Source organism: Papilio machaon, chromosome 10, assembly GCF_912999745.1.
Source record: "Papilio machaon chromosome 10, ilPapMach1.1, whole genome shotgun sequence".
Lineage (NCBI taxonomy): Eukaryota > Metazoa > Arthropoda > Insecta > Lepidoptera > Papilionidae > Papilio > Papilio machaon.
In genome coordinates, this window is record NC_059995.1 from 56,648 (window position 1) to 66,674 (window position 10,027).

General features: G+C 40.6%; 2 protein-coding genes across 2 annotated transcripts; both read right to left on the reverse strand.

Moving 5' to 3' along the window:
- Positions 1–1,284: 1,284 nt before the first annotated feature.
- LOC123721310 (guanine nucleotide-binding protein subunit gamma 4-like) lies at positions 1,285–2,289 on the reverse strand. Its single transcript, XM_045679758.1, has one exon. The coding sequence runs from the start codon at positions 2,287–2,289 to the stop codon at positions 1,285–1,287; it is 1,005 nt and encodes a 334-aa protein (XP_045535714.1).
- LOC106713732 (nuclear protein localization protein 4 homolog) lies at positions 2,185–9,796 on the reverse strand. The gene is made up of 11 exons (XM_045679705.1): positions 9,712–9,796; positions 9,125–9,391; positions 5,490–5,638; positions 4,927–5,099; positions 4,624–4,839; positions 4,319–4,511; positions 3,917–4,050; positions 3,616–3,776; positions 3,129–3,332; positions 2,698–2,993; positions 2,185–2,514 (listed from the first exon to the last, which is right to left on the reverse strand). Exons 1-11 carry the CDS (start codon positions 9,754–9,756, stop codon positions 2,502–2,504), a joined length of 1,851 nt encoding a protein of 616 aa, XP_045535661.1. The 5' UTR covers positions 9,757–9,796; the 3' UTR covers positions 2,185–2,501.
- Between the last annotated feature and the right edge of the window lie 231 nt (positions 9,797–10,027).

The window sequence follows — 10,027 nt, forward strand, 5'->3', positions numbered from 1 at the left end:
ACATTGGTTCCTTCACTAATTAATCGAAAGGAACTTCGTTCCATCCGGGTGTCTCTTGATACCTCTCAAGTTTAAGTGATTTAAAATAAAAATGTATTCTTTCTGAGCCGGAAATAAGAAAGAGTTCCGAAGCCGGAATGCATCCAAAGTTAAGTTTTAAATAATTTATGAACTATCTTTAAATATAACTTACTTTTCATTTTTTGAGTGAAAGTCGTTGCTATGACAACAGTCCACAGAGTACTTTGTATATAAAGTGTTCTTGTATATCTGTGGTTTAAGTATTTAGTGCTATTGTCACTATGGTTACTAACAGCCAGATTTCTCCTAGTTATAAACACGTTTTTACCTTAACTTTTTATATTTTTAGATAATTTAGAGTGATATGAGCAATTTCAAATGTTTTACTTACAGAGTCATCCCTCAGCGGACAACGGAACTACTTATCGGCTCCAAAACGATTAAATCGTTTGTTACTCAGAAACACAACAATAGTTAATCATAAATAACTTTATTGAATCAATAGTTAATGAAAAATGAAAACTTTATAAACCGGGGTCTGCGTGATGTTGTAACTCGCACTACTTCAGTGGGTCTAGCACGAATATTTGTGATAATCTTCTTCGTATCGTCATTTTCAATTATGTCCTAATTAGTATGAGATTTTGATGTACTTTACGCTCGATAGACATAAATTTAAATAAAACTGCAATACTTTGTCGATAGCAATTGTCACAAATATTGTTGCTCGGCCAACTGATGCCACAAGAAAATGTAGTCATTTGCAATTTCTTCAAATGTGACAATAGAGTAAAGGAAAAAGAGTAATGATAATTATGTCCAAAGTGATTCAGATTTGCTCGAATGCAGTGAGGGATAGATGAGGCTGTATTCAGCAACCAATAGCTCCACGAGGCGGTTCTACGGTCCACCCTTGTTAAAGTTTAAAGTTATTATTATTTTTTGAGATAATCTATTTATTCTGTTGAAGAAAATTGAAAAAAATATAAGTTTGTCGGCGGTTTGTTAAGTTTGTGAGACATTAAAGATGTGTTTTATGTCCGCAGCAGTGGCATTGCGCCGGACTGATAACACAAATAAGACACATCTGCGCGTGTCATATCTCGTGCTCAGCTTTCTCTCTGTGTGTTGTTGGCCTCGCGCCTCGCCCTCACACGACACGACACTACATTTTTGTAATAATAAAAACGATGGTTTTACATAACTGTACAAATTCTGTACTGCACGCCTTCGAAATAAACCTCGTAGAAGTTTTTAATTTATTTAAATATATGTGTGACCGCAGTACACATGTCGCAGTACACATGTAGCAGTACACATGTCGCAGTACACATGTAGCAGTACACATGTCGCAGTACACATGTAGCAGTACACATGTCGCAGTACACATGTAGCAGTACACGTGTCGCAGTACACGTGTCGCAGTACACGTGTCGCAGTACACATGTAGCAGTACACATGTCGCAGTACACATGTCGCAGTACACATGTAGCAGTACACATGTCGCAGTACACATGTAGCAGTACACATGTCGCAGTACACATGTCGCAGTACACATGTCGCAGTACACGTGTCGCAGTACACATGTAGCAGTACACATGTCGCAGTACACATGTCGCAGTACACATGTCGCAGTACACATGTAGCAGTACACATGTCGCAGTACACATGTCGCAGTACACATGTCGCAGTACACATGTAGCAGTACACATGTCGCAGTACACATGTAGCAGTACACATGTCGCAGTACACATGTCGCAGTACACATGTCGCAGTACACATGTCGCAGTACACGTGTCGCAGTACACATGTAGCAGTACACATGTCGCAGTACACATGTCGCAGTACACATGTAGCAGTACACATGTCGCAGTACACATGTCGCAGTACACATGTAGCAGTACACATGTCGCAGTACACATGTAGCAGTACACATGTCGCAGTACACATGCCGCAGTACACATGTCGCAGTACACATGTCGCAGTACACATGTCGCAGTACACGTGTCGCAGTACACATGTAGCAGTACACATGTCGCAGTACACATGTCGCAGTACACATGTCGCAGTACACATGTAGCAGTACACATGTCGCAGTACACATGTCGCAGTACACATGTCGCAGTACACGTGTCGCAGTACACATGTAGCAGTACACATGTCGCAGTACACATGTCGCAGTACACATGTCGCAGTACACATGTAGCAGTACACATGTCGCAGTACACATGTCGCAGTACACATGTCGCAGTACCGGCGCCGGATCATGTTGTTGTCAAACAAATTTACCACCGAATTATTTAATTTAAATGTAGGGCAGAGTTGGAAATATATAAAGTTTTGATTTACATTTGTGGAATTAAAGTAGTCGTCGACTATAAAAATATAATCTTTATATTAAGTCTCGGGAGAGTTCCGGTGTCCGGTGCAAAGTGCGGCCGCACTGCTCCTGAAGCTGCACCGCACGAGGCCGGACATCTTTACATGTCGTTCCTGAAACAAAGCGAATCACCTTCATCTAGAAGTTTGATGAGAATTAAAAAAAAACATAGCAACAAATGTGATCACATTTTTGCAGTATAAGATACAAAGGCGCGTATTTACTCTCAATGTTACAAAATGTTGACAAAGTGAATGTACAACAATGTGATACAACAATAAAGTGTGCAAGTATACCTTGGCATGGCGCACATCTCGCAGGCGCGCAGGTCTGCCGCGTTGTGGTAGGTGCAGAGGGCGCAGGTCCAGAGCGCGGCGCCGGCGCCGGACGCTGGCGACATCTCGCCCTCGCCCTCCGCCGCCGCGCGCGCCAGCTGCAGCAGAGTGGCGGGCTGCGGCCCCGCTCGCCACCGCTCGGCGCCCGCCGCGTCCTGCGCCCGCACCGCCGCCAGCAGGGGCGACATGCACGACAGCGACAGCGGCAGAGCCTCGTTGGTGCACAGGTACAGCAGCACGTGCAGCTCCGACATCGCCTGAATGATCGCCGGACACCACAGATATCTTTAACTTAACATTTTGTGACGGCTCACAACAAACGATCGGAAACTGAACAAAGATGCATCTGTGCCTTTGTCAGTTGAACAATAAGTGGGCGGATCACGACCTACCTCGAGGAAGGAGGGCGCGGCCTCGAGGTGTCGGTGCAGGTCTCGCAGCGAGTGCAGCGCCATGGGCGGGGCGGAGCGTGTAGGGGGCGGGGCGTGCGGGGCGGGGGGCTGGCGGGCCACGCCCACCGGCACGTCCACCAGCAGGTAGGCGACGGGCACGCGGCGCGCGGACACGCCCACCTCGTTGCCGTACGCGTCGCGCTCCTGAAAGTACGCCATCGCCCGCGCGTCATACCACAGAAAACATTTCATCATGAACACATCGAGTATAGAAAACATTGAAATGTAAATGACCGACACTTTTTAACAATTAATGTAATAATTAAAAATGAAATGTCTGACATTTTTAAATATTTAGCAAAATTTATACAAAATAAGATAGCTCTGTCCGCTTCCCATCGTTAGACAAGTTTGTGGGGTGGACACCGAGGTCGGTCCCAAATATTAAATAAGAATACAAAAATAACAGCAGTAACACCGGCGGCACCTTGTAGTAGACATCTGGTACGTAGTGGTTCGCGCTGCAGTCGCGGATGTAGCCCAGCTCGGGGGCGTCCCTGGTCGGCAGCAGGATGCCATCCCGCACCAGCGCCTGGCACTGCCCCGACACCTGGTACCCCTCCAGGTGCACCTGCTTCTCGCTGTCACCTGCATATTCGCACATTGCATTCATTGAGTACTTTAACATCGTCCGTTTGCTTCCTTATACTGTACAATAACAGAGGTGTGTACAGTTACACCTCCAGCCTCACAATGTGTACAATGTGTACAATGTGTACAATAGGTACCTGTGACGCAGACGGTGACGAACTTGGAGCCGAAGTATCCGGAGGAGGAATGTCGACACGCGTTGGGATGCAGGTTCTGAAAGTGCCCCGCAGTGATGCACTCCTGCGCAGACAGGAAGTGTGTGTCCACTCCCCTGTCGACACGCGCCCGCACATTGCTCAACCCATTTTTATTACCACGTTTCCATTTTACATATAAAAGAATTCAAAATACTATTGTAAAATTGTTTAGTTCAAGATTTACTGAAAGAAAACCGCGAATATATGTTAACCAATAATCCATAAAAGATTATTGGTTAACATATATTCGCGGTTTTAAAATCTATGTTCCTAACAAGGAAAGGAGTGAGGACAGGTAAATGGTAAAGATGACGGGAGAGCGAGATGAGACATGGATGTGACCTGAGATGTCGCACGGTGCCGGCGGCCAGGTCCTCGGGCAGCAGGTCGGTGAAGATCCAGCCGAGGCGGCGCAGCCCCAGCCGGGCGGCCAGCTCCGCCAGCAGCGCGGCGTGCGGCTCCTCGCCCAGCACGATGGAGTCGCGCCCGCTCTCCTGCGGCGGCTCCCACACCGCAGTGACACGCGCGCGGATACCTGCGCACGCGCACACTGTACCTCTACCTCTCGACAGCTGTTGTTTGTGACCTTACGGACATGCATTCGTGAGCCATTCACCACCAGTAGTAGAGTGGGGGGGAGCAGTTACCGAGGGGCACGTCGGGGTGACGCTCGTAGCGGCCGTAGAGGAAGGCGAGGCGCTGGTGGCCGGTGGCGCGCCAGTAAGCCAGCAGGCGCTCCACCAGGGCGGGGTGCTGGAACAGCACGTTGTCCACGTGCCGGTAGGGCTGCCGGTTGAGAGTCACGGCGCCCGGCTGGCACGCCGAGCAGATGCCGCGCGGCCATGGCGGGTGCTCCTTGCAGCCTGCGCAGACGTTCCACACATTTACTACAGGCTTCCGCCGCTTTATTAAACAGCACTACAAAATTAACAAAAAAACGATTGTCAAACCTGGTTTGATTTTGCACGAAAGTTCATCCAAAGAAATAAATTTTCCGGAAGTAATCTTGCGCAGGTAGGCATGGAAGGACATGTGCTTGATGTTGTGCTCCCGCAGGTAGCCCTCGTCCCAGGGCTCCAGCGGCGAGCAGTGCACGCAGCACCCCTTGGAGTTGTGCCGACATCTACACAAACAATAACAGCAACAAATTTCATTAAACCTGATTTACAATTTATATATTTAAGATCTTAGCACACATCTGAAATTAACCTTCTAAAAGTTAATGAGTTAAGGGGCAGTGGATTTGACCGAGGATGGGATGCTTGTTGGTTTGCCACATTGTAATATAAAAAAAAACATTTCTCTATCTTACTGACATTACAAATGCGAAAGTTTAGATAGATGGAGGAATGGATGTTTGTTTGAAGGTATCTCCGGAACAGTTCAACGGATCCCACTGAAATTTGAAACAGATATAGAACATAGCCTGGAAGAACACTTAGGATACTTATTACGTTTTTTTTTCATTCGGAATTGCGGGCGACAGCTAACTATTAAAGAATATGTGATTTACAATTTGTCATCTCGCTCTCTCTGGATGGCACCGGAAAGTTTGTATAGCTCTAGATCCACTTCATCTTCTTCAGGTTTGGGGGCGGCCGCTTGCATACTCGAGGTGGAGGGGCCCGCGCCCACCGGCTCCCCCGATGGCTTGTTGTTGTCCTGCAACACAATCACTAAGACATTAGACAAGTATGATAAATCAACACATATTTAGTTAAAGTGTGACTTTGATAAGTTATACATTCAAAAAGTTGTTTCAGTATTTCTTAGTAGAGACCATTTAATATACCAAATGACACTTGTAATGTTTTTACCCAAGTTGTAACTTCTATATCACTAATTTATTTATTAATGTTATCTATATACATAGGTGGGCATTAACTCGTTAATCCGTTAATCGTTAATTAACGAAGTTAACATTTTCCTTAACGGATTAACTTTTAAGTTAAATTCAAAAAGTGTTAACGCTCTTGTTAACTTCCGTTAAATTCTACTTCCGTTAATTTAGTCCGTTAATGACGTGTTGTCATTTTATTTAAATTATGCATCAGGCTACATTCGTAAGTTCGGCTATGTTCGGGGACCGTCGGCGAGTCGAATGGTGAACGAGAACGAGAGAGAACGAGAACGGGCGAGTGCGAGTGTTATGCAGTTTATACAATACACCGAGCGGCCGGGAAAGACGTGATCAAAAGAGTACCGCAGAATCCTTGTTAGAAAATAGTGACGATTTAATCAAACTTACCTCTATCAAATATTGCGAAGTTTAGGCGCTAGACACCTTCAAAGTTTATTTATTATTTCACATTTACACAAATATCTCGAAAAGTCTATATTACATTTTATTCACATTAAAACTGGTTTTCATTTATTTAACATCACTTTTTTTTAGAACAAGATTTTGTTATAAAATCAACATAAGGTTCGAAAGCACTTTATTCTAAATACAATAATTATACACTTTGTCTTATACGTGAAACGCAAAATCTAGTAAAAAAGATAAACACTGCGTTGAATTGATATCGAAATAATCAAATGTGCATTACTCTTCAACCTCGTAACTAAATTACAACTAAACTTTGTTGGCGACAAAAATGTTTATTTTAATATTGAAGTTTAAAGACAACAAAAATATTAAAAAAATCGTTTATGGCTCATTTGAAAAAGCGTAAAAATAGGATTTTTTTGTCATTGCGTAGATAAGAAACAAACAATGAAAAATAAATTTAAAAATACGAAAGACGAAATGTGCACGCAATAAACGTTCCTCAAAAACAAAAGGGATTTAGGTGTTTATTACCGTCGTTTGTTTTTTTGGGGCTTCTTCATAGTCAACGAAAAATAATTTTAACAACAACAAAAATATGAACAAAGGATGAAATGGACTGCCGCACAGAGAATGCGATAACGAACTCGATGGATTTATGACCCCAACCCTTCTAATGGTCGGGGATGCACGTGCGCTGCGCAAAGACAATAGCGAAGATAATTTGTTTGTTTACAAAAAAAAAAGTATACGACAAAACGAGAAAGAATGAGGAAAAAGATAAAATTATTATGTTAGTGAAATAATGTTAAATTGTGTTATATATACTAAAATTAATATGTGAAATGTCGCCACAAGTTTACACCTTTACAAAAAGACATCGATTTTTTACGTATAAAATTAATTTAAAATAAACTTTCGATATCGAATGTCGTTGAAAATAATTCAAAACATATTCTTACTAATTGACTATAACGATTTTATAGGTGACTAGCGACCCGCCCCGGCTTCGCACGGGTGCAATGCAAAATATACCTACTACAGAATGTCCTTATACACAACGTTCACAGCTTTTTTGTCATTAGCCAATACAAACATGTTTTGCTTAGAAGCTTAGAAGTTTGTTAAACTTTTTAAGGTGAACAATACTGTAGTACATTATTTTGGTCTATCTCGTAGGGTTCAGCCAGCGTTTGCAATATAAGCGCAAAAAAACGTGCTTATTTACGACATCACATTAGAAACCTTTAAATTTATCAGTGTTTCTCTACTATATTATGCATTTATTATACATACAAACCTTCCTTAAGAATCACTCTATCTATTAAAAAAAACCGCGTCAAAATCCGTTGCGTAGTTTTAAAGATCTAAGCATACATACGGACATACAGCGAAAGCGACTTTGTTTTATACTATGTATATTGATTGATAAGAAATATAGAAGACATCACCCGCGATCGGTTGTTTTCGTTGTCGTGTAACGTATGCTCTATACACTGAGAGTAATTTAACTTGATTTAACATATAACAATAGATCGGACGATAGATCATTAGATGATAGAAGTTATCGAAGGCATCTCAGTTGTATAGTTTGATGCGTTGAGATGTATCACTGGATTGGTTATATAGTTTATTTATTAATGTTATAATAAGTTTCCTCTGATGTTAGAAGTTTTATTAATAAATCTATATTAATAAATAAAAAGTACGTAAAAAATGATAAGTCTGTTCGTGGGTCCTTAGCTAAAATAAAATAAAAAAATATTACCAAATTATATATAAAATTAAATGTTCAGTTGTTGGAGTATGAGCAAATGAATATCCGGGTGCAAATAGTAACAGATAAATGTAAATACTGCACAAAAGTTTTGATTGTTTTCTTTTGAATATTATCACATGTCTCACAGTTTAACAGAAAATTTGTGTTGTCTAAATTTAGTTAGCTCTCTAATTCCGTGATGTCGGATTGTCGATAAAAAATTGACCGAAAAAGTCAATTGTCCATCATTGTCAGTGTAGTATATATGTAAGTGTGTGTAACTAGTGCATGCTATGTCATTAGTATGGTACAGGCATTATACTCGTAGTACATCGCTCCTATTGTAGAAGTTTTATTTTAGTAAATTATATTACTAAACTATAGATAGGATTAGCGATCGCCCGAGATTTTGTAAGCGCAGTAAAAAAATAGCCTAAGTTCTATTGAAAGTCTCGACAAAATTGGTCCATACGATTCGGATTCCCGCTTGGACTCGTAATTTTTGTTTATAAACAAAAATTAACTTTAACTGTTAACTTTAACTTGCGTTAAATTTTTGTAAATTAAACGCTTTAACGATTAACGAAGTTAAATTTTTATTTAACGAATTAACGATTAACGAAGTTAACTTTTTGATTAACTGTGCCCAGCTATGTCTATATACATCTTATATATATATATATATAAAAATCTTTATATACATATAATTATACCTTGTCCAATATTATTAGTTTAACAAAATACAGTTTTTCTTTACAATGTGTTGTTACATATATGCTTCTAATGAGGGGATCTCAGCCTACCCTAAAGTTAGGGATGATTAGGCATTAATAAACCACCCTAGGCTAAAGGTGAATAGTTTACTTCAGATATATTTTCTTTGCACATATCATGTGCAAGTGGCATAATAATGTTTTCCTTCACTGTATGACAATATTGATCAGAACCTGAAGACTACAAATCAAGCACTTAACTCCTGCACAACTAATGCACATCACATGCAATGTGACAATCATGATTCAGGCATAAAGTTAACTATTGTACAAAAAATGGACAATTCATATGCCTGCAGCATGAGCTATGATATTAAGCAAGTTGTCAGTTTGTACAAGAAGCATACCTCTGCGCTAGTGGAGGGCTGGTCAAATAACACTGTGCCGTTCACTGGATTCAGATACAACATGTCGCCGTGCTGTAAACCGTATTCACGAAGTGTATGTGATTTACTCGAAACAATCTCCTCTTTGCGCTGTCGGTCGCGGTACAGGGAAAATCCAAAGGTATTGAGGCGTAAGACTTCATAGACACATTCATATAACCGCGACGTAACGTCTGTGTCCAGCACCTCAATCCGTGAGGTGCCCTCCGGCGACTGCACTCGCAGCGTCTGAAAGTCACAACACAATGCATGCAGCGTCATCTTGGCCAGATTTGCTAACGAGAGACTTTCAGTCCATACGACTTAAACTGCTGAGTCACTTTGGAAACAAAATTAAATTAATGTCATAATAAATTCCTGTTTGTTAAGAATTTCTACTAGAATACTATAAGTAACTAATCGACGTAAATTTAAAATTACAAAACAATTTCCAAAATTCTGATTAGATTGGCAATTCATAAGTTTTGTTTTTGTTTTGTTTAATAAGATGTATTGGTATGACTCTAAACAAAGAATTGTTAACTGTTTTGATTTATATTACTAATTACCATCTTTTTAGATCCTGACATTTTATTTAGTAAATTACTATACATATACCAACAGCAATACAAACTAAACTGACATATGACATATATTAAGATGTTGATGACAATGACTTGACAACTTGACAATGACATGACTCAACATAACACAAATATTAACGTTCAGAATTTATCAATACTACACTCAAAAGATTTCCTCTACAAATTACGTAAAATTCATAACTTATTTTGTTTGTAAAATTAAATAGAGAAATTATTTCCAGAATTAGGTTTGAATTCTACGTAGACAATTATCGCAAACTTAATGAAACAAATTAATGGT

What these genes read in the sequence shown, in the direction of transcription:
- LOC123721310 (XM_045679758.1), bottom strand. Translation starts at nt 2,289, where the DNA reads ATGATCCGGCGCCGGTACTGCGACATGTGTACTGCGACATGTGTACTG.
- LOC106713732 (XM_045679705.1), bottom strand. Translation starts at nt 9,756, where the DNA reads ATGTATAGTAATTTACTAAATAAAATGTCAGGATCTAAAAAGATG. An exon ending in AGCCCTCCACTAGCGCAGAG is followed by an intron (nt 5,639 to 9,124) that starts GTATGCTTCTTG and finishes ATTGTGTTGCAG; the next exon opens with GACAACAACAAGCCATCGGG. An exon ending in AGAGAGCGAGATGACAAATT is followed by an intron (nt 5,100 to 5,489) that starts GTAAATCACATA and finishes TTGTTTGTGTAG; the next exon opens with ATGTCGGCACAACTCCAAGG.